At 42.5% G+C, this 23,790-nt stretch overlaps 1 protein-coding gene across 9 annotated transcripts in view; it reads right to left on the minus strand.

Moving 5' to 3' along the window:
- CPSF6 (cleavage and polyadenylation specific factor 6) overlaps nt 1–23,790 on the minus strand; it is a 92,040-nt gene that overhangs the window by 67,468 nt on the left and 782 nt on the right. For all 9 annotated transcript variants that reach the window (XR_006291388.1, XR_006291389.1, XR_006291387.1 and 6 more), the window contains exon 2: nt 1,204–1,413. Coding sequence is in view for 6 of the 9 variants with exons in the window: in XM_037886836.2 (XP_037742764.1) it covers nt 1,204–1,413 (210 nt within the window). In the remaining 3 variants the exon portion in view is untranslated. The remainder of the gene's footprint in view (nt 1–1,203; nt 1,414–23,790) is intronic.

The raw sequence follows: 23,790 nt of genomic DNA on the forward strand, positions 1-23,790 counted from the left end.
CTGGGGACGCATCACTTGGAAGTAACAGAGGAGGAGACGGACCTCGGAGTATTAGTTGATCCCAGGACGACTATGAGCCGCCAATGTGATACTGCCGTAAAAAAAGCTAATGCGGTCTTGGGATGCGTCAGGCGAGGTATTTCCAGTAGAGATAAGGAGGTGTTAGTACCGTTATACAAGGCACTGGTGAGATCTCACCTGGAATACTGTGGGCAGTTCTGGTCTCCCATGTTTAAGAAAGATGAATTCAAACTGAAATAGGTACAGAGAAGGACTACTAGGATGATCCGAGGAATGGAAAAACCTGTCTTATGAAAGGAGACTCAAAGAGCTTGGCTTGTTTAGCCTAACCAAAAGAAGGCTGAGAGGAGATACGATTGCTCTCTATAAATATATCAGAGGGATAAATACCGGGGAGGGAGAGGAATTATTTAAGCTCAGTACCAATGTGGACACAAGAACAAACGGATATAAACAGGTCATTGGGAAGTTTAGACTTGAAATTAGACGAAGGTTTCTAACCATCAGAGGAGTGAAGTTTTGGAATAGCCTTCCACGGGAAGCAGTGGGGGCAAAAGATCTATCTGGCTTTAAGATTAAACTCGATAAGTTTATGGAGGAGATGGTACAATGGGATAATAGGATTTTGGTAATTAATTGATCCTTAAATATTCATGGTAAATAGGCCTAATGGCTGTGCTGGGATGTTAGATGGGGTGGGATCTGAGTTACTACAGAAAATTCTTTCCTGGGTATCTGGCTGGTGAATCTTGCCCATATGCTCAGGGTTTAGCTGATCGCCATATTTGGGGTCGGGAAGGAATTTTCCTCTAGGGCCTATTCCAATGTTTCTGTTTTTCGCCTTCCTCTGTGGCATGGGTCACTTGCTGGAGGATCCTCTGCTCCTTGAAGTCTTTAAACCACAATTTGAGGACTTCATTAGCTCAGACGTAGGTGAGAAGTTTTTGGCAGGAGTAGGTGGGTGAGATTCTGTGGCCTGGGTTGTGCAGGAGGTCGGACTAGATGATCATAATGGCCCCTTCTGACCTTAGTATCTATGAATCTATAATTTACTTTTCTTGTATTATGTGCCAAAAAGTTAAATATTTTAGTAAAATTCTGTCAACTATGATAAGTATATTTGATCAGTGTAAGATTGCCCATAATAAAAAAGCATGTGTGTAGCTGAATTCCAACACTTACCCAAGTAAGATTTCCAATGTACAATGCAATTCTCTTTCCAGTATACGTATAGACAACATTTGGTGCTGCTCCTTTACCTACGTCATCTCCAACTGAGGGTGGGAGAGAGTCCATATAATCACGATCCTCTGGGGCATCGCCATTATTTGCAGATGGAGAGATGACGTCATCATACAAATCTATCTGATCATGTCCACCATATTCAGCTTCCTAAAAACACAAAAAAATATGCTGTAGATTACATATTACCTAAAATACTTTTAATAGTTATTCAAAACAAATACTGCTCTAAAATGTCCCAGGGAATTATCACGAGGTAAGACAGACACATTTGGACCTGAAGTGCAACAGTAATCCCCTCCCTTGTGAAATAGTTTACATCCCAATTTGATCTACATTCGAATGTATATAAATCTGATGTTACTGCCTTCTGCTTTCTACTTTAAAAAAAATTCCACCAAACTGACAGAAAATTAACAAAAAGCCTATAGTTACTGCTTAATCCTATAATGATTTTGTTCTACTGATAGAGACAAACAAGAGAACATAAATCTTATTCTGAGAAAGTTACTGATATTAATGATGCTGGTAAGCAAAATAGCAGCATGTTAACGTCAGGTCTTATGCAAAAACAAAGTAAATATTTTCCTATATTAAAAGAAATAGGTATGGAAAGTGGTTTGAGCTTTTACGAGAGTCCTGGCAATGAACACAACATGCAGCTAAATTTTTCAGAGATTGGATCTTAAACTTGATCCCTGATTCTCGAATACAGGGTCAAGAAGGGAGAACTTCATACTCTAATGATCCTACTTAATATAAAAGAGAAACACTGACTGTTTCCAAAGACAGCTATATCCCACTTTCTGGTATCACCGTGTCATCACAATAGGAGTTGAAATGGGAAATGACTAAGAGGAGCAAAACCAAATCCATTTTTAATTGCGTTATCAGTCCACTTTTTTTAAGTTTAGACATTTTAACATTAAAATGGGCAATATACTCTTCTTTGCAATTAGCGAGCATATATAAAAAAAATTCCTAGCTATAACTCTAGTAATAAGTTTATAAAAAGATTTAACCCAGAGTATCTTATCTAAATTGAAGAGTCCTCTTGATGCAGCCATTTACATTTTTTAATCTCCATTTACAGTCGTATAAATGGACAACTTGGCAAACGAAGTTAGCATCTGACTTACTGGTCCCTCACCTGCAAAATCAGAGTGACAACACACTGGCATTACCTGTGCTACAATTATTATTATTTTAAAAGGGACTAGACCACTGCCTTAGGGCCCTGCCATAACAAACTCCCCTCATACCCTCACATAACACGTCCGTTCCCCTTAAACCACTCCCCATGATGCTTTCCCCCGCTTCAGGATTCCAGACCACAGGGCAGGAAAAGCTGGTTACATACACTTCATAAGAGGAGAGTGTTTCCAGATGTTCTCAAAAAGAAAAGGAGTACTTGTGGCACCTCAGAGACTCACAAATTTATTTGAGCATAAGCTTTCGTGAGCTACAGCTCACTTCATCTGATGCATGCAGTGAAAAATACAATAGGGGGATTTTATATACACAGAGAACATGAAACAATGGGTGTTACCATACACACTGTAACGAGAGTGAAAAGGTAAGGTGAGCTATTACCAACAGGAGAGAAAAAAAAACCTTTTGTAGTGATAATCAAGGTGGGCCATTTCCAGCAGTTGACAAGAATGTGTAAGGAACAGTAGAGGGGAAAAACAAACATGGGGAAATAGTTTTACTTTGTGTAATGACACATCCACTCCCAGTCTTTATTCAAGACTAAATTTAATGGTGTCCAGTTTGCAAATTAATTCCAATTCAGCAGTCTCTCGTTGGAGTCTGTTTTTGAAGTTTTTTTTTTTTTTTTTTTTTGTAATATTGCCACTTTTAGGTCTGTAATCGAGTGACCAGAGAGACTGAAGTGTTCTCCGACTGGTTTTTGAATGTTATAATTCTTCACGTCTGATTTGTGTCCATTTATTCTTTTACGTAGAGACTGTCCGGTTTGGCCAATGTACATGGCATTGCTGGCACATGATGGCATTGGTAGATGTGATCACATTGGTAGATGTGCAGGTGAATGAGCCTCTGTGTCGCTGATAGTGTGGCCCTATGATGGTGTCCCCTGAATAGATATGTGGACACAGTTGGCAACGGGCTTTGTTGGAAGGATAGGTTCCTGGGGTAGTGGTTTTGTTGTGTGGTTGCTGGTGAGTATTTGCTTCAGGTTACGGGGCTGTCTGTAAGCAAGGACTGGCCTGTCTCCCAAGATCTGAGAGAGTGATGGGTCTTCCTTCAGGATAGGTTGTAGATCCTTGATGATGCGTTGGAGAGGTTTCAGTTGGGGGCTGAAGGTGATGGCTAGTGGCATTCTGTTATTCTCTTTGTTGGGCCTGCCCTGTAGTAGGTGACTTCTGGGTACTCTTCTGGCTCTGTAAGTCTGTTTCTTCACTTCAGCAGGTGGGTATTGCAGTTGTAAGAACGCTTGATAGAGATCTTGTAGGTGTTTGTCTCTGTCTGAGGGGTTGGAGCAAATGCAGTTGAATTGTAGAGCTTGGCTGTAGACAATGGATTGTGTGGTGTGGTCTGGATGAAAGCTAGAGGCATGTACGTAAGTATAGCAGTCCATAGGTTTCCGGTATGGGGTGGTGTTTGTGTGACCATCGCTTATTAGCACCGTAGTGTCCAGGAAGTGGATCTCTTGTGTGGACTGGTCCAAGCTGAGGTTGATGGTGGGATGGAAATTGTTGAAATCATGGTGGAATTCCTCAAGGGCTTCTTTTCCATGGGTCCAGATGATGAAGATGTCATCAATATAGCGCAAGTAGAGTAGAGGCATTAGGGGACAAGAGCTGAGGAAGTATTGTTCTAAGTCAGCCATAAAAATGTTGGCATACTGTGGGGCCATGCGGGTACCCATAGCAGTGCCGCTGATTTGAAGGTATACATTGTCCCCAAATGTGAAATAGTTATGGGTGAGGACAAAGTCACAAAGTTCAGCCACCAGGTTTGCTGTGACATTATCGGGAATACTGTTCCTGATGGCTTGTAGTCCATCTTTGTATGGAATGTTGGTGTAGAGGGCTTCTACATCCACAGTGGCCAGGATGGTGTTTTCAGGAAGATCACCGATGGATTCTAGTTTCCTCAGGAAGTCAGTGGTGTCTCCAAGATAGCTAGGAGTGCTGGTAGGTTGGGCCTGAGGAGGGAGCCTACGTAGCCAGACAATCCTGCTGTCAAGGCGCCAATGCCTGAGATGATGGGGCGTCCAGGATTTCCAGGTTTATGGAAACTCCAGATGTTCTGTAAAGGAGTCAGTTGCACAACTACTAAAAATACCAAGTTATAACACCGATATTCTCCCTTGTGAAATCAACCTCCAAAATTCTCCTGGCAAAACAAATCTCCATCTACCAAAGTTCTGTATTTTACACAAGATCTCCCCCACATAAACCCCTTTCTACTATATAAAATTCTGTTGTATCTTAACTTTTGTTTTTAAATATCTACTTCACCCACACATTGAGTCAGTAAACATATGAAGGCCACATGCACCACCACAGTATTCAACGGTCTTACAAATTCTAAAAGTCAAAGAGTCTGTTTCTTTCCCTCCTGATTGCTATTTTAAATTGCAGGAAAGCTAAATCAAAGTGGTGAATTTTGCACTTTGTTCTGAAAATTGGGTTCAAGATCATTTTAATTTCCTGCAGAAACAAGTTTCACATTTCCAGGCCAGCAGCTTTCAGTTCTGTCACCTGCATTTATAAGCCTTCACATGTTTTAGTAGTTCCACAGTTCCTGAGGAATGCAGCCGACATGTAAGTTTATAATTACTGAGAAGCAGCTTTTAAACCAGCTCATGCCAATGTCATGAGGGGCTTTGAGGATCAGTACTGTAACCCCAAGTTTGACTCGGTTCACTGGGTAGCCGGTGAAATGAGCAGAACATTGGGGTGATACACTGTAAGCAATCTATGTTATTAAGTAGGTAAGCTGTTTCACTTTGAACTAATTGGACAATGTGGTACAATCGGAGAGTCAAGAGTTTAAGGCCAGAAGGGACCTCCTGTACATAACATGCCACCTACGCTACCCAGCACCTGCACACTAAACACAACTGAAATTAGACCAAAATATTATAACCCACTGGAAACTAGATTGTGTGTCACAGGCAGAGAACAGGAGGTACGAACATGCATCAGTGCTCCACAATCACGTACAATGTGTTGCAACAATAAATGCAGAAGGTCATTAATGCATGGATCATTGTGGCCTACTCCAAAACTGAGACCATGGGGTGCAGTCTCCCGGCCAGCTTTAGGCAGAAGAGCTCTTTTCCAGCAGCCATATTTATTTGGGCATCCAGTAACAATGAAGATTCCAGCTGGCCCCACCCCAGGGAGGGTGTTAATGTGGTTCTGAGTTCTTTGAAGCATTATCTTCTCTTCACCAGCATCACCCTGTATTGCTCACATTTAGTATCAGTCATCTGCTCTTTGCTGACGCTAGTGGTATGTCTACGCAGCAAAAGCTGAGCACTGACAAACACACCTGAGCTAGTGATGTGTATGGACTAGCCTACCCAAGCTAGCTTAAATCCAGCTAGTGTGGGGAACAATAGCGATGAAGCAACATGAGCTTCTGAATGGGCTAACAAGCCAAGTACATACCCAGGATCCATGCCAGGCTCGTACTACATGTACTGAAGCCCAGAGTGCACTACCTTCACTGCTATATTACCTGTGCTAGCTAGATTCAAGCTAGATCTAGTAGGCTGGTCTTTGCACAGCTTTTGCTACGCAGATATACCCTAAAACAGCTAAGGGATGGTACTCTTTGTATCTGACATAATGGTGTTGTCCATGTATTACTGGCATATGAATCTGTGTTGTCTCAAGATCTTCCCCAGGAAAAAAGGTTACTTATTGGTACAGGTGAGTCGCATCATTTAACTTACGCAAATTCAAATATACACACTTGGCAAAAAAAAAAAAAAAAAAAGAGAAAAAGAAAAACAAGATACCTGGAAATAGTGCGGGCAATTCCACCCACCATTCCACTCAATAAGCGTATGCCCCGGAGTGAGCGTGAGATGGGAGACATGAATCTGCTGTTCCCTCAGTCGGTCTCAGTTTCCACGTGCCTCTCAGTGTGAGCATCTCGCCGTGCCGAGTGTGATTCTAGTGTTTAAAGACACATATTTTTCATATAACATGGCCCCTAAACGCAAGCCAACTACTTCATCTGGTGCTCAACCGAAGAAACAGTGATCCGTTCCAAGGCTGGAGGAAAAACTTGCTGTGTTGGACTTATTGAGAGACGGTATGTCAGTCTCCAGTGTGGTGCGTAAATATGGCTGCAACAAATCTAGCATCTGTGCCATCAAGATTCGAGAGAGAGAAATTCGTCAACCATGACATCAAGTGCTCCAATAACTGCTAAGGTGACGAGCCAGGTGCGTGACAAGACTTAAGTTTAATGCCTTTTCAGTATTCACTAATGGCTGGAAGACATGAACTGTATATGCGTGCGTATCGATGGCAACATATTGCAAGAAAAGGCTCTTAGCCTCTACGTGCTGTTCAAACCTCCTGCAGAAGAGGGACAGCCTTCTGACGAGAAGGAATTCAAAGCCAGCCAAAGTTGGCTTAACAGTTTTATGAACTGCTTCAACCTCAAAAACGTGCAGACTACTGGTGAAGCTGCATCTGCCAATGAAAAGGCAGCAAAAGCCTACCGTGAACAATTAAAGAAAATCATAGAAGAAAAGGGCTATCTTCCAGAACAAGTTTTTAATGCTGACGAGACTGGGCTCTTCTAGAAAAAAATGCCCAACCGCACTTACATTTCAAAGTCAGAAAGACTTCAAAGCAGCTAAATACTGTGTGACTGTGTTGTTTTGTGGCAATGCAGCTGGACATTTACTAAAGCCAGGCTTGCTCTACAGGGCTGCAAATCCCCGTGCCCTAAAAGGCAAGAAAAAAAAATCTCCTGCCTGTGTTCTGGCAATCAAATAAAAAGGCTTGGGTGACGGCAGTATTATTTCTGGATTGGTTCCACAAGTGTTTCATTCCAGAGGTCAAGTGGTACCTCAGAAAGGAAGGACTTGACTTTAAAGTGTTGCTGATCATAGATAATGCTCCTGGTCACCTTGCGGCACTCCACTTTGCGCATAACAACATTGAAGACGTCTTTCTGCCCCACCAATACCACCTCCATCCTCTCGACCAAGGCGTGATTCGCTGTTTCAAGGCCACGTACACGAGGCTTACATTCTCATGGATACGTAGCGCTATGGATGCTGATCCCAAGCTTAATGGGATGGAGCGCTGGAAGTCCTTCAACATTGCCAATTGCATCACTTATATTAAACAGGCAATGTATGCAATCAAGCCTGAAACAGTCAATGCATGTTGGCAAAACCTATGGAAAGAATGTGTGAATGATTTTAAGGGTTTCCCAACCAGTGACAAAGAAGTGAAATGCATTGTTCAGGTGGCCAGGCAAGTGGGTGATGGCGGCTTCATCGACATCCTTGAGGAAGAAACTGAATAATTAATTGAGAGCCATAGAGAAACATGGACTAACGAAGAGTTAGAGCAACTGATAAAATCGTCTACAGAAGACGAAGATGACGACAACGAACAGGAAGAGCCAGCAAGTTGGAATCTTCATAAATTTGCTGAAGTATTCCAGGCAGCAAAACACTTGAATGATTTAATTTCTGAATATGATCCCCTCTGTTGAATGAAGCCTCAAAATCACATGTAGTATTATGGACTATTTGAGACTGTATCAAGAAAGGTTTGAGCAGCTCAAGAGACAACAGCGACAGTTGCCGATCACCACGTTTTTCAAGGAAAAACAACCAGCAGCAGATGAGCCTACGCAATCAACTTCTCGAGCTGAACCAGAGCCAACCACTTCGTCTACGACTCCCACTCCGTCACCCAAGCTCTCCGTCACCTCCGTCTGCTGGATCGACATCAAGCCCTGACAACCCCCTGTAATTACCCCCTGTAATTAAAAATACAGTACTGTAAAATTATATTTTGCATACGTACTTATTATATACTGTACATTACTGTATACTTTATACATATTACTGTACAGGGTCATATACACAAAACCATGTACAGTATACTGTACTTTATGGGCAATTAAGGGATTTTCAAGGGTCATTTTGACTATACGCCATTGTTGCCTTACGCACTGACTTTAGAACCTAATCCCCGGTAAGATGTGACTCCACTATATTGTAACTGATGTTCCTTGAGATGTGGTTGCACATACATATTCCACAGAGGAGAGTGCACCCAATATCTCAGAGCCAGAGAGTTTTCTGTAGCTGTACCTGTCAAGGAGACATACACACTCTGCACATCTTCATGGCTCCTCTCAAGGCTATATAAGGGAAATGGTGCCCCAATCCCCGAGAGTTCCTTTGCACCAGAATATGGTGACTCGGGACTCCGGCGCAGAGTGGTTACAAGATGGGTAAGTAACCATTTTTTCTTCTTTGAGTGAATGCACGTGTGTTCCACTCAGATGACTCTCAGCAGTACCATTAGGAGGTGGGGCGCAGAGTCTATTTAAACAGGAACTGCAATACTGTTTTCCCAAAATTTGCTTTAGATCTTGAAGCAGTCATGATGGCATAAGGAATGAAGGTATGCACAGGGGACCAAGTAGCAGCCCTACAAATGTCTAGCATGGGGACATCCCATAGGAAAGCTAATGAAGTTGCTTGAGCTGAATGGGACTGTCGTTGTGGAGGAGAGGTGTGAGCTATAAAACTGAGAAGGGCCCAGATGAATTCTATTTTCTATGTTAGGATTAATCTGGATTTTCCTTTTTTTCCAGGCTGAGTCCCACATAGTCAAAGAGACAAAACGATAAACAATGTGGTGGAGAACCTGATGCTCAGATCTCTCTCACACTAACAGTTGCCTAGGTAAGGGAAAACATGCATTCCTGTTCTCAAGTAGTCCACCACCACTACAATGAACTTGGTGCACATATGTGGCACTGACAGGCCAAACGGAAGTACTGTGTATTGATAGTGTTGGCCTGCTACTACAGATCCCAGAAACTTCCCATTACTTGGCACTATCATCGCATGGAAGAACAAGGAAAGCAAACCAGTAACTGTGATCTAGGATTGATGCCAGGGAAACCATGTGAAGTCTAATGTACACGATGAACTTTTTGAGATTTCAAAAGTACAATATGGGTCTCAAACTTTTCTTCAACTTGAGGATCAGAAAGTATCATGAGTAAAACTTCTTTCCCCAGTGTTGATGGGGAACTTCTTGTATGGCCCTTAAAAAGTGAACAGAGTCTGAACTTTTTGAAAAAACGAGTAGTAATTTTATTGATACAGAGTAACACGGCTACCACTCTAAAACCTGAATTTTTTGAAGAAGCAGTAACTCGTGAGATGAGTCCCTGAAAAGGGTAGGTGGATGGAGAGGAAATGGATAGAATATCCCAATTTTGTAGTGCTTAGGATCCAGTTGGCTCTCATTATGGCTTCCCAGCACTGAGAAAATGGGACAATCTTTCCCTAAATGAGGGGGTGAGGAGATGATAGGAAGATCGCTGACAACTGCATCGCTGTCCTCAAAGGATAAGTCAAATGGGCTGCTTCCACACAGCTGACTGAGGATAAGCTGGCTGACTCAAAGTGAAGTTGAAGGACTTCTGTCTCTGATGTTTGTGCTTCCCTCTCAAAAAATCATGTTGCCTTGGTGGATATCAAGACTGCATATAAAAACTGACATGGATATTACTGTTGAGGGTCTATACTGACAAAAAGGGTAGCACAAGAGTCTTTAAATGAAAGTAGTTTCATTGTCAGTTCTTGTTTTCAGGCAACACCAATCAAACAGAAGGTTCTCTATAGTTTGTTGGATGTCCAAGGCTATGTAACCAGGGGAGTCTCGTTGTTATTGCAGAAGGCATCACCCTAGAACAGTGGTTCCCAAACTTTAACAACCTGTGAACCCCTTTCACTAAAATGTCAAGTCTCGCAAATCCCCTCTTAAAAATAAATATTTTCTCCTTTACCTGAGTACAAATAAGAGCAGTGATCTTGGAAATATAAAATTTATTTTTGTGACGTGATTACACACTATTTATTATTATTAATCATTACAGTATTTTTATTACATTATGAAAACGGCAACACTCTTCCAAGATCTCAATTTCGTAGCTTGTATCAGTTTGAACAAGCCTGTTGTAAGACAAGGCTCCTATGTTTCATCAAGGAGTACCAGATGTGAAACAGCATGAAGGTATTTAAGAAGCCAACCCAAAGAGTTCCTCCTACACAAGCATTCAGGTCTTGAGCAGTCCAGGCAAACAACTCATGTTACAACAAAGCTTAAACTTGTTCTGCATCATAATTTTAAAAACAATACTAGCTGCCTATTTAATTTTAAAAACAGCAAAAAATATCCACCTCCCTTTCCATTTTTTTTTTTTATAAGGAGTCTTGAAGTTTAAATCTCCTTAGTGTGATAGATATGCTTGTTTTGATCTGCTTACTTCTTGGAAGTCTAGGAGCTCCGGGCTGCTGGCCCCATGGTGTCCGGGGTCCCTAGGGACAGCTCTGTCCACCATTAGGGAATTCCCCCCCCCCCCAAGAACCCCCTGTAACATTTTGCGAACCCCAGTTTGGGAATCACTGCCCTAGAACAAGGGCCCATGATGTCAGGAGCAGGCTGGGTGAGGTCTTGTCCTCCCTTGCACCCTTTGGTAGTTTGCCAGTAAACCTGGACATTAACTCCCATTTACAAAGTCATATTCAGCTAACAGTGCCTGTTAGTTCGCTATACGCATCTGGAGAGAAGAGGTATAGTACATTTCACTCTCAAACTAATCAAATCTCTTGGGCTCTTTTTTTTTGGGAGCTGATTTAAATCTCCCGACATGCTCTCCAATTGGCAGCCATAATTATAAGAGAGTTTAGGGCTGGATAGGAATAAAAGCACTTGAACCAACTTATTGGAATATGATGTTTATTTGTACACTTAGCTGTAGGAGCTAAGGAGGCTAGAATGTACCATAAAGCATTTTCCAGTTCTAGAAGATCGTCGTTAAATGGGAGGGCATCCCTCCCCAAAGGAGTCATCTCAAGGAAGTCCAAAAGCCTGTGAGTGTTCAATTGTACTAGATCAACTTGCATGACTAAAGGAATCCTCAAAGGGACTTGGTGGCGTAAGACTTAAAATCTTCTGGAACGAGAGAAGAGGAGTCCGGAATCATTGAATCATCAAGTGAGAAGGAAGACAGGCCAACAGGAGCTGATGGATCCTCCTGAGGTAAAACCCACTCTTCCTGCATTGATTCCTCCTGCAGCACTAGCTGCTCAGAGTCCAGCTTTCAACCAAAGTGGCTCTGGAAGCTGCTTTGCTTATGGTATGGCAATGTTCCTTTCAACTGGGCCAGTGATTGAGACCTGGGGGATAGGGATACATGTCCCAAAAATGCCAATGCAGGAAAGCATAAGGCATGGGAAGCCAGTAGGTACCAGTCCACAATGCTTTCTTCGCTGTATAACCAATCCCACTCCTGGTACTGGCGCTCTCCTTTTGGGGGCAGACTAAAAGATTTTCTAGACAAACTGTGCCTAGAAGGGGATGGCAAAGTGCTGGAGGACTTCGAAAAACGGTTACCTACTTTTTCTAACTGTTGTTTGCTGCCTCATAAGCTTGTGGGGTCATTGGTATCAATAATGTTGGCACCAAAACATAATCCATTGGTATTAGACTCAATGGCTGTTCCATGAACAGGAGCGGAGTTGATGGTACAGCACCAACATCTTCTCCCCAGTACCATGCAGGGAGGCAGGTCAATGGCCAACCCTACCTTGAGTACCTGAAAAGTCCCTGTTATGTTCCATGTCCTTTGAAGAAAAAGAGTCTTTTTTCAACTTCAAGTAGCTCCAGCCTGTCTTACATATCTCCTTTCAGGGAAGCTCTGGAGAGCAAGACCAACCCTCTTTCTTCATGGAAAGAAATCTGAATCCAGAGATCACTGCAGCCTCAGTAGCAAACTGCAGGCAGGTGGCAGGGTGTTTGGTCGAGGGCTCGGAGGCTGAGAAAGCACTCATCGCCTGCTCCATGAGTAATCTGAGTTGCAGATCTCTGGAAATCTGCATTTCTTTTCTGGAAATAATGCCAGATACTGCTTTTCTTAATGTGTCTCTTGTTGAGACACAAAAGACAACCCATGTGGAGGTCTCCATCAGGACAGACAACCCACACAACAGGCAGTGCTAAAGGCCCAGTGAGCACTGCATGCCACCAGTCCCTAGAATCAAAGACTAATTACTAAAATAACAAATAAAATAAAACAAAATAAAAGAAACAACTATTGGATAGTAACCACTAAAGCTTGTCTCTCTCACAAACAGAAGATGGTTCAATATTATGTCACTCACCTTGTCTCTCTATTTACAGAAAAGGTAGAGCTAAACTCACTGACTACACAGAAGAAGAATCATGCAGCAAACTGCCCAGGGGAGCTCAGACCACTGGCAGCAAGAAGGAACTGAGGGGGTTGGGGCAGCAACAACTTATACAGCTTCAGGAGGGGCCATGAAGATGTACCATCCCTATGGGTACTGCTGCAGAAAACTCTGGGCTCCAGTACACTGGGACCACACACACCTGTGCAATCACTCAAAGAAGAACTTTGCAGAGATGTTAAACAGGGTGAAAGAGAAGAATTAAGTCTCCTGGAACTCCAGAAGAGATGGTCCTAGAGAGGTGACAGCTGTTGTTCACCTGAGCACTTTGGTCTTGGAACTGAAATTAATTAGTCTCAGTGCATTCCCATTCACCCGTAAAACATCTCTAAGGCATGACTGCTGTATTTCATGACAGACAGGATGATAAAGCCAATCAATTGCTTTCCATTTTTAGAGCATCCCCATGTTACTGTAACCCAATACCACGAAAATTGCCAAATTATGCATGTAATACAAAGTGTTATATAGATGCTGCAACTCTATATCACATTTTTCCTTTCCTCATCAAAAATCTAAAATGTCAAATTAAAATTTTAACATTTTCTTGCCCTAATAGTCAACAAATTAACACAATGTTGCCCCCTTAAATCAGTTTTGTGGAAAACATTTCAGCCCACCAAACCAGTAGCAACAGAGGTATGAAATTCCATCCTTCTCCCTACAACTCAATTATATGTTAATTTCACATAATAACTGGGACTTTTTAGATATTAAATAAAATAATCTAAGAAATGCTTGACAAAAATCTAGGAATTTTTGCTGCTTTACCATTTTTAACATACCATCCCCGCTCCATTTTTTCCAAACAAAACAGTTTTTTCTCTCCCCACTTATTTTCCAGAGTAGGACTTTACCACCACATTCACTTGACTGAACAGAGAAGGAAGAAATAAGGGCAAAAACAAGAATGAGCTGGACAGGCAAAGAAAAATCTGTTCTCCTGTGTAGACGTGGCAGAGTGGTTTAGCCTCCATGCAGGACAACAAGCAAGACATTATTTCATTTAATATTTTCTAAACCTGCCATTTCACATGCCCTTGCTCAATGTGTCTCATTTTAGGACTCAAGGCTGCAAGTTGCTTTATGCAGGCAGACCCCTATGCCCATCCAGAATTACAAGGACTTTGTTATGGATCCACATGGAAGAGCCGGCTGGATGACAGTCTTTACAGATTCTTTTGAATTACCACTGGCCAATTACTGTAGATTGTATGAAGAGCTATGGGATTTACTATTTTTGTGCACATTTGTTACCCATAGTCATACATCAAGTTAACAGAAAAATGCATAATAGAAAAATCATTCACACAAATAAGTGACCCCCCCCCATAAGAAAATGTGCTGCAGTTTTTTCGGGGGAGGGGGGGAAGAGAGAACAGAGGCAAATATCTAAGTTTCCACTATTGTTTTTGTTTCTTCTAACTCATCCTGCTGTGTATACAAACTATTGATGCACACACAGTGTTGTTACTTTATGGAAAGGATTTGCAGGTCCTAAAAGATCACAAATAGAAAGATCTGTATAGTCCTTTACAACCAATACAGTATCATCAACCTTTTTTCAGGGGAGGGAATGAATCCTCAGATGTTAAAGCTTCTGAAACAGCTTCACGTACTGGCGTACCTACACTCAAGCAAGCTTTAACAAAAGAAAAGGCCTTTTGATGCTACTAAAATACAGTAGTTGATGACTCCCTCCTCAAGGAGAACCATCCAAGATGGTGGACAAGATTTTGTGGATCCTGCACAACTTGTAGGTTCTTGCAGTTTACATCACACATCCAACTGTTTCAGCTCACAGTATACAATGGAGAATATTACATTACAAAATTGAGAAAGTGGCCAAACAATGTACAAGTGGAATAACTAAGAAAAATCCACATGTAGCTAAGAGCATATGTGAATATTATCTTATTGTTTGTATTATGGTAGCATCTACTCTAGATGGCCCAACAGGGACCGAGGCCCCATTGTGATAGGTGCTATACATACACTCAGTAACAGGCGGTCTGTGCCCAAGACCTTACAAGCAAGGGCAAAACCTTAATAACATGGTGAACTGCCCTCCAAATTCAAAGAAATTATTTTCCAGTAAGCCATATTTGATTTACACAGCCTTATCTTAATATTAAAGCAAACATTTTTACCTGTAAACCAATCTAAATCCTTAAAAAGTGTACAGAATTTGACCACGTTCTTTTTCTCTATTTCAGTTTCCACTGTGCTCTCTGGAGGAAGTCAGAAAGATAACCAGTAAGTCCAAAAAGTTGCAGCAAGGTGCTAGGCAAAGCCATGGTGTGCTGTCACGTGATAGACAGCCGATTTCAGAAGAGAGTAGGGTGTTTTTTCTTTTAAAAAAGTTCATGTTCCCATGGACTACATAACTACAAGGGGCCTGGGACTATGTAAATACCAGCTGGCTCAACACCTACTTCATAACACTATAGTAGTCTCTTGTATGGTTAGCATAAGTTGGCTACCCTGTCTAATTACTTTTATTATTCAACTGTGTGTATGTCTCAAAACTATTTCTTGTTTTCAAGTTTATCTTCTAATTACTTCTCTAAAAGACTAGAGTCATCAGTATATTTTCAGACACAAAATGCAAAAAAGGTACATATGCCACCAGGCTCTGCTGTAGAAAAAACTGTGATAGTGACCTGCTGCATCCACCAACCCAGACACTGCAGAATCAAGGTCAAAGAGAAAATGAGAACACAGACTACTGAGGTTTTCTCCCCTTTCCTTTCCCCTTAGCAGTTCTTCCAATTTGAGGCACTAAAGAACACAAAGACAATCTCACGCTCACGCTCTCCAACTTACCTGGAAATCTCATCTCTACAATAGGAAGGACCATAACTTCCTCTCCTAAAGATGAAGCTCAGCTTCCTGCTTTAATTTCATAATTCAGCTTTTGGAAAAATGTCAGCTGAATAAGAACAACAATGAATTTAACCTACTGAGAGCATAAAGGAACTACTGTGTGCCCACCGTAGTCATAGCTTAGCAATAAAATCTTAAACAATGTTCACACCAACAGCAAAGTTTACCAGATATGTTAGTTGGCATTGTAAAACATCTTTTATTTAGTAAATATGCAACTCCGATTAGATTTTTAGTGCCCGATTGTCTCTCAACCACAGTTGTCCCCTGTTTTATAGGTACTCTCACTCCCATATAGCCCAACACACTGCACCACAGAAAACTCTTCAAGATAGGTTTTAGGGTGTAAAAGAACTCTGAAAAGGAACCATACTGGCAGAAACAAGGTGAAGAAATTCAGTAAAGAATGTCAGAAAGTATAAATGAGTTTTCCAAAACTGCCAGGAAAGAGTCTGAATTGAGCACCCTGAAGGCAAAGTGATGGCATTCTAGTAAGGCTACCCAAAGCTTTTTAGAGAAGATTTTACCAAAAAAGTTGATGATAATAACAGCATTGTCCATGTACAGTAGAATCTCAGAGTTACAAACACCTTGGAAATGGAGGTTGTTCGTAACACAAATGTTCATAACTCTGAACAAAATGTTATGGCTCTTCTTTCAAAAAGTTCACACCTGAACATTGACTTAGTACAGCTTTGAAACTTTACTCTGCAGAAGAAAAAATTTGCTTTTAACCATCAATTTAATGAAACACAAAAACAGTTTCCTTACCTTCTCAAATCTTTTTTTAAACCTTTTTTGCAGGAAAAAACATTACTACGGTTCTCACTAACAGTGCAGGTCTCTCTCCATGGCCAGTTTTAACATCAAGAGAACAGAGCGAACCACAAGTTTGCAGGAACGCAGAAGGTCAGACAAGGCTGACTGTAAGTAAGACAGTAACAAAATTCGCAAAAAGAAAAAGGAGTACTTGTGGCACCTTAGAGACTGACAAATTTATCTGAGCATAAGCTTTCCTGAGCTACAGTTCACTTCATCGGATGCATTCAGTCATTGTCAAAATTGAGAGCTGCGACTGTGTTGCAGAAACTGTCATTTGTAATACTCACTGCAACTTTTAGTGTCCCTCCTCCATCGTGATGGAGGGGCAGCCAGGGCAAGTTTGAGTGACTAGCATCGAGACCTTGGTTGGCAACCAAGAAAAATTTGGGTAAGTAGCGACGCAACCTAGTGCATTAGATGGGGCTATGGTGGTGCATGAAGAAGACAGCCTCAAGGACTTTGCCTTCTTCAGCAGCACAGCTGTGCTGAGGAACCAATTTGGGGAGGCCCCAGTAAGTGGGGCTAGGTGGGAGCTGAGACTTATGCCTCCCAAAGATCTTGATGCCCTGGCAATGCCAGCCCCCTCACAGGGCTTCTAAGGGTCTCCAAGTTGGGGCCAGCTCAGGGCACAGAGGCTCAGGCCCCCCACACAACCTGGACTGAAGGCTTGGGGAAGAGGAGGTATCCAACCTATGTTGGAGATTAAAAGACTACTAACAACTCTGTCCTAATGGCACCCTTACCTTCTAATCCCACAGCGCGCTACCTTGAGGACATCTCTACAAACACCTACATCTGCTCATCATGACAGAGAAGCAGTAAGGTCAAATTTGAGTGATGTTGCAACCTTATGCAACAGGTGGCAAAGCCACTCATTCAAAAGTGGCTGGAGCTTTTGTGTGGGTGTACACCCAGGACTGGACTCCTTGTGGGGGTATTCAGATGGGAGGTCTTTATTCTTCATTCTTCTTGTTTGTTTTATTATGGTACTTGAACTGAAAGCATCAAAACCGCAACTTAAACTGTGGCCACAACTTCTGAACAACAAAAATTCACAACTTTCTTAGAGCCTTTATTAAGTGAATGCATGCTTCTTGTGGATTACTTTTGTTTTTTAATTTAGAGGTGAAGGCTAGGCTTTAATAAGCCTTCTTGAAGAAATCCATTTTCAAGAGAAACTTGAAGGTGGATGGAGTCAGGCAAAGAGGATGACATTTAAGAAGACGCGCTGAGTTGAACAAAATGACATGTGCAGGCAGTTTTGGCCGAAAGGAGAGAAGAGCAGAAAGACTGATGGGAACTAGACCACAGCCTATCATACTGAGCAATATTATCTTCATTGTTTCCTTGTTGTCCCCCACAATTGGTCTGTTTCCATCTGCTGTCTCGTCTTATGTTTAGACTTTAAGCAATTTGGTGGCAGCAACTGTCTTTTCCTTCTGGGTTTGAAGAGTGCCTGGCATTATGGGGTCCTCCTAGGCATGATGATGATAGAAAATCATAAAAAATATATTGGGAAGGGCCTTACATGCAAGGGCAGGGAGTTTGAGTACTATGCATATATAGCAAAGGTAAGCTAATAAAGGGATTTGAGAGAAACTGGAAATAATTCCATCAGCAGGTGGAACTGATGAGTGAATTCCACTAGAATGGAAGGGTGCAGAGTAAAAGTTAAAGGGCCTTATCTTATGTGGGTTAGGTTGAGATAAACCCTGCTACCTTTTGTTAAAACTACAATCTGCCTTGTCTTCAATAGGATTTTGCCTCAGTTACCATGTGTTGGCCAACAAGAGTTAAGAATACATCTTTTTCCCTAGTGAAGATGCACTTAAGGGGGCTCTCTTAATCTGGACAAGGATTCTGGCAGTTGTACTGTAGCGTATATGTAGAATGGAAGCAGCCTAGGGTAGAAGAGGAGACCTGACAACCAGCATTGGCGGGAGCAGTATTGAATCCTGAAGCTGAGGACAAGGGAAAGTGACAGTGGCTCACCATAACAGTCTTAAAAGACCTGTTTTGGAAGGTCTCTGATACAAATGAGAGGGATGTAATGAAATTACTTATATCCAAGTTGAGTTGCCCTTTACTTAATGGATTTGCAAACCCTTTCAGAACTTCTCAGTTCCCCATCCTAAACTAGTGGCTCCTGTAGCCTTGGGGTGATGTAAACCAACAGCAGCAGCAGCATAGCACTTTATATAACAGCAAGCTGTTCCCTTTGCAGTTGGCTCCTGTGTAAAATGCTTGCTACAGAGGAGAACTGACTAATGCTAACCACTTTGAGGCTGCAATGGATTTTCTAGTCATCACCCTGATCTTGTACAATTTTTGGGTCAAAGACCATCTCGTACAAATTTCTACTGCACCTAGCACAATGGAGGTCACAATCCCAATTAGGACAACCTAGGCGCTATTGTAGTAGAAGTAAGAATGATAATCAGAAGTACTTCACATCTGGAAGAACTGAAATGGAAAAGTGAATAAGATGGTGATCAGTATTTTCCTTGGCAGCTTTCCATTTTAAAGTATTACTGTTCTACTGCCACTGCCCACCTTATAAGAAAAGCAGTCTGAAAAGTAATAAAAATAAGCAAAGTCTGAGGAAGTAAAATGAGCCTTGTGACAAGGTCAAAAAATGCAAACAAGAATGAATTAAAAAGTTGTAATGAGATGAACAAAGCCAAAAAAATGGGGATTAGAGAAAATTACACAAAGACAATGATTGAAAGGCATAGTGTTCTGGAGTGTGTTTATGCTAAGTAGTCAATATAAGACAAGTTAACTAAACTTTGTTGGGGAGAACCTCCTTATTATCTCAATTTCATCTGCTTACCAGATCTTTAACAGGATCATCAACTGGTTATAGGAGTTGTGCACTGTGGGTGGGACCTTCTTTTGTCAGCTTTGAGTTAACAACCTGAACCTCCCTACATCTCTGGAATTTACCAAGCACATGAGCCATTGCGCAGCAATGGCTTGTGTGCATTTTTGAAGCGAAGAGAAAAGCAGACAACCTGGGCCATGTGGCAACTTGCCAGAAGCCTGAGAGCCACATCTAATTAGTCAGAGCAGAAATTTTCAGCATTACTACCACATTAAAAAAAACAAAACAAAACACCACAGCCTTTACAGAGAAGGTTGTTTTGTTTTTTAATACTTTTCATTTGGCAGGATTTGTTTGTAGCTAGTGTCTATTCGTGCACTGTTGTCTCAATTAGATGCTAAGAAAGAAAGGTAGGACGTAATTAAGTATGTAACCTTTTCCTAACATGAGAGGATATGTACTATCCAGAAAAAACAGAATAAAAACAAATGGGATTCTAGACATTTGCCACTTTATTGGGATCAGAGGCACACAGTGGAAACTGCTCGATAAGTTTTGACTGCTTTCCATTAAGTTCTTCACTTGAAGTTTGTGACGTATGTAACATTTCAGTGCTTTTCTAGAGACATTTGGAAACACCATCACCAAGGGTAAAACCACTGGGAAAATAGCATTTTACAGCAAGGAAGAAAAAAAAATCTGCCAGAGAAAGAAAGATGACAGTCAAAACTAATGCCTAGTCTACCCTTAAAAGTTTTGTTAGCATAGCTACATCAGTGGTGGGCGGGAGGGGAGTCCCACATTTCAACTATGCTGGCAAAAGGCCTACTGTTGAAGCAGTTATACCAACAAAAAAGTCCTTTTGCTGTTATAGCTTATTTTGTTTGGGGAACTGGACTAAGCGGTCTCAGCAAAAGAACTCTTGCTGGTATGAGCTGTGTCTTCACTAGGAAGGTTTGCTGATATAGCTATACGCATATGGCTATACTGGCAAACTCTTTCTACTATAGACAAAGCCTAACAAAAGTGGTACGGCAAACTGATATCTAAACAAGAAGCTTGAACAAATATTCTTCGGTGCCATTGTCCTGACAACCAAAATGATTTTAGAGAATGCCCAGCACTGGGTAGCCCGGGATCACAATGCCATATTGCAAGAGACAGCATATTCTCAGTCATCTTCTCTTTGGCAGCCATGTTTGCAACAATGGCTTCAAGAAGGAAGTAGGTATCTGCACCATATTTGTAGCCACAGTGTCCCCATTTTGAGGGCTTCTCTACACACACACTTGCACTGGTTTAATTAAATTGACTTAGTTAACTAAGTGCAAATACTGTGTGGACACTTTTTTTGGCATAAGAGTATTTCAGCTTAGTTTAAACCAGTTCCCAACCAACTTAAACTACACCAAAGAAAGCACTCTTATGCTGGAATTGGAGTGTTTCTACAGAAGTTTGCACCAATTGCATTATATCAGTTTAAATTCACACCTTATGTTATATCTGTGCAACTTTTCCATGTAGACAAGGCCTAAGAGAACAAACCAGTCCTCTCCATTGCCTGCTTACTTTATGGTATGTCACAGTGTAACATGCAGTCTCACCAAAATGACTAACTAATTAATTTAAAGAAATCGCAAATGTCTAAATGTTTAAATAAACATTTGTGATAATCACTCTTCTGTTCCTTTTCTATCCACCACCCAAATAAAACAGAACTTTTTCCCAAACACAACCACCTATCCACCATTTTATTTATTTCCCTCTCTGACACACATCAACCTCCCCTTGCTAAAAAAGATGTGCTCAAGTGCCAACTGCAGAGCATTAGTAGCTCTGCAGGACTGGAAGTGTCTGCAGGAGGGTGGCCACTTTATTTAATTTCTCACGCTCTGGGGCAGAAACAATGCAATCTGGGGTATGATGACCTAGGACAATGCCAGAGCCCATTTGACGTAAATACAGATGGTAACTAGGTTACAGCAAACCTGATAAGAACAGGACATGAATTTTGGTAAGGGCAAGTAGACTTTTTGAGATGAATGAAAAAGGAGAAAAAGAGTAAACAGCTAAAAATCAACTGGCTGTAAAACAGGAAAAAAGTAGATGTGTTTCCACAAAGCTCTATCATTAGGAGGCAAAAGGAGTATATATTTTAACAACCCTAGGTGTCTCAGGACTGGTCCAACTCTCACCTTCTGGAGACTCACTGGACAAATTTTGCTCAGTTCAAGTCTCTCTCCTAATATTTATTTATTAATTAATTTTTGCAGTGTGCAAGAAAATGCAGTGCATATTTTAGTTTCCTTCTCTCTGGATGATAAATTTGCCACATTTTAGTCTCTCCTACTAGGAGGCCTTGGATAAGGCAAAGAAATTGTGCTTGCTTTATGGTTTCTTTATCCATCTGTAGATTAAGGATTTTCATGCGTATACTACAGTATCTCTATCCCCTCTTTGGTGCTGGTGGGAATCGTGTGTTTTACAGACTTCCAAGGGATAAGGAGGTTTTCAACATGGAGATGGCAGAGATTTTGCTGTGTGTTACAGTTTCTCTGGGGATGGGTTGTTACTGTGTGTGTGCGTTTCTGTCCCTCTCTCTGGGGATATGGAGAGGGGAGTTGTTGCTAAGTGGATATTACAGTCTCTCTCAGGTTATGAGTTGGTCGGGGTGTTCCTGTCTGTTACAGCCTCTCTCTTTATTGAGATGGGGGGTATTGTGCTGTGTGTTACAGTTGCTCTCTCTAGCAGGAGAGTGAGTTTGTGTGTGTGGTTTTTGGAGGGCCGGGGGGGGGGGGGGGGTGAGAAAACCTGGATTTGTGCTGGAAATGGCCCAACTTGATTATCATACACATTGTAAGGAGAGTGGTCACTTTAGATAAGCTATTACCAGCAGGAGAGTGGGGTGGGAGGAGGTATTGTTTCATGGTCTCTGTGTATATAATGTCTTCTGCAGCTTCCACAGTATGCATCCGATGAAGTGAGCTGTAGCTCACGAAAGCTTATGCTCAAATAAATTGGTTAGTCTCTAAGGTGCCACAAGTACTCCTTTTCTTTTTGCGAATACAGACTAACACGGCTGTTACTCTGAAATCTACAGGGATTGTTACTATATGTATGTGTTACAGTTCCTCTCTCAATAACCCAGAGGGCTGGTGCTCTGTGTTTTATAATCACTCTAAACTTGCAGGGGTTCCCAAACTTGATTTGTGGCTTGTTCAGGGTAAGCCCCTGGCGGGCCGCAAGACGCTTTGTTTACCCGAGCGTCCGCAGTTACGGCCACTCGCAGCCTTCAGCGGCCGCGGTTCGCCGTTCCCGGTCAATGGGAGCTGCAGGAAACAGTTGCCTGGCCTGGGGCCGCTTCCCACAGCTCCCATTGGCCGGAACAGCGAACTGCTGCCACTGGGGGCTGCCAGCAGCCGTACCTGCAGACGCTCAGGTAAACAAAGTGTCTCGTGGCCCGCCAGGGGCTTACCCCGAACAAGCCGAGAACCAAGTTTGGGAATCCCTGCTTTACAGGAATATGGGGGCATTGCTCTCTGTCTGTTATGCTTCTGTTAAAACTGCTCTTTCTGGGGATATCCAGAGGCCATTGGGGGGGGTGGGAGGGGAGGGTGCGTATGTGTGTGTGTGTGTTAGTTACAGTTGCTCTCTCTCTCTCTCTCTCTCTCTCTCGATACAGAAGGCATTGCTGTGTTTGTGTGTGTGTGTGTTACAACCTCTCTCTATGGGGATAAAAGCAGACATTTGCTCTCTATCTGTGTTACAGCTGCTCTCTTTCCATGCGGATAAAGGAGTTGGGTACTGCTCTAGAGCAGGGGTTCTCAAACTTCATTGCACCATGACCCCTTTCTGACAACAAAAAAAACTACACTAACACATGGGGGGACGTGGGATGAAGTCTGAGCCACCCGAGCCCCACCACCCCAGGCAGGGGGGCCAAAGCCCGAGCCCCACCACCCCGGTTGCTGTGTGTGGGTTAGTGTTTCGGGGGGATATAGAAATGAGGGAGGGGATTTGTTGCTGGGTGTATAATACAGTCTCTTTCTCTCTTTAGGAATATGGAACAGTTGCTGTGTGTGCACTACAGTCGGGGGGGGGGGGGGGGGGGGGGAAGAGAAGAGGAGATGGAGCATTGTTGCTGGTGCATTATAGTCCCTCAGGGGTGAGGAGTTGTGGGGTTGTTAGTGGGTGCGTTACAGTCTCTCGGGGGAGGCGGAGCCGGGTGAGGCGGAGATGGGGGGGGGGGGGGTAGTTGCTGCCGGGCGCGTTACGGTTTCTCGGGGGAGGTGGAGATGGGGGGGGGGAGGGAGGAGTTGCTGCCGGGCGCGTTACGGTCTCTCGGGGGAGGCGGAAATGGGGATTGCTGCCAGGCGCCTTACGGTTTCTCGGGGGAGACGGAGATGGGGGTGGGGGGTTTGCTGCCGGGCACGTTACGGTTTCTCGGGGGAGACGGAAATGGGGGTGGGGGGAGTTGCTGCCAGGT

This window comes from Chelonia mydas, chromosome 1 (genome assembly GCF_015237465.2).
Source record: "Chelonia mydas isolate rCheMyd1 chromosome 1, rCheMyd1.pri.v2, whole genome shotgun sequence".
In the NCBI taxonomy this organism is placed as follows: Eukaryota; Metazoa; Chordata; order Testudines; family Cheloniidae; genus Chelonia; species Chelonia mydas.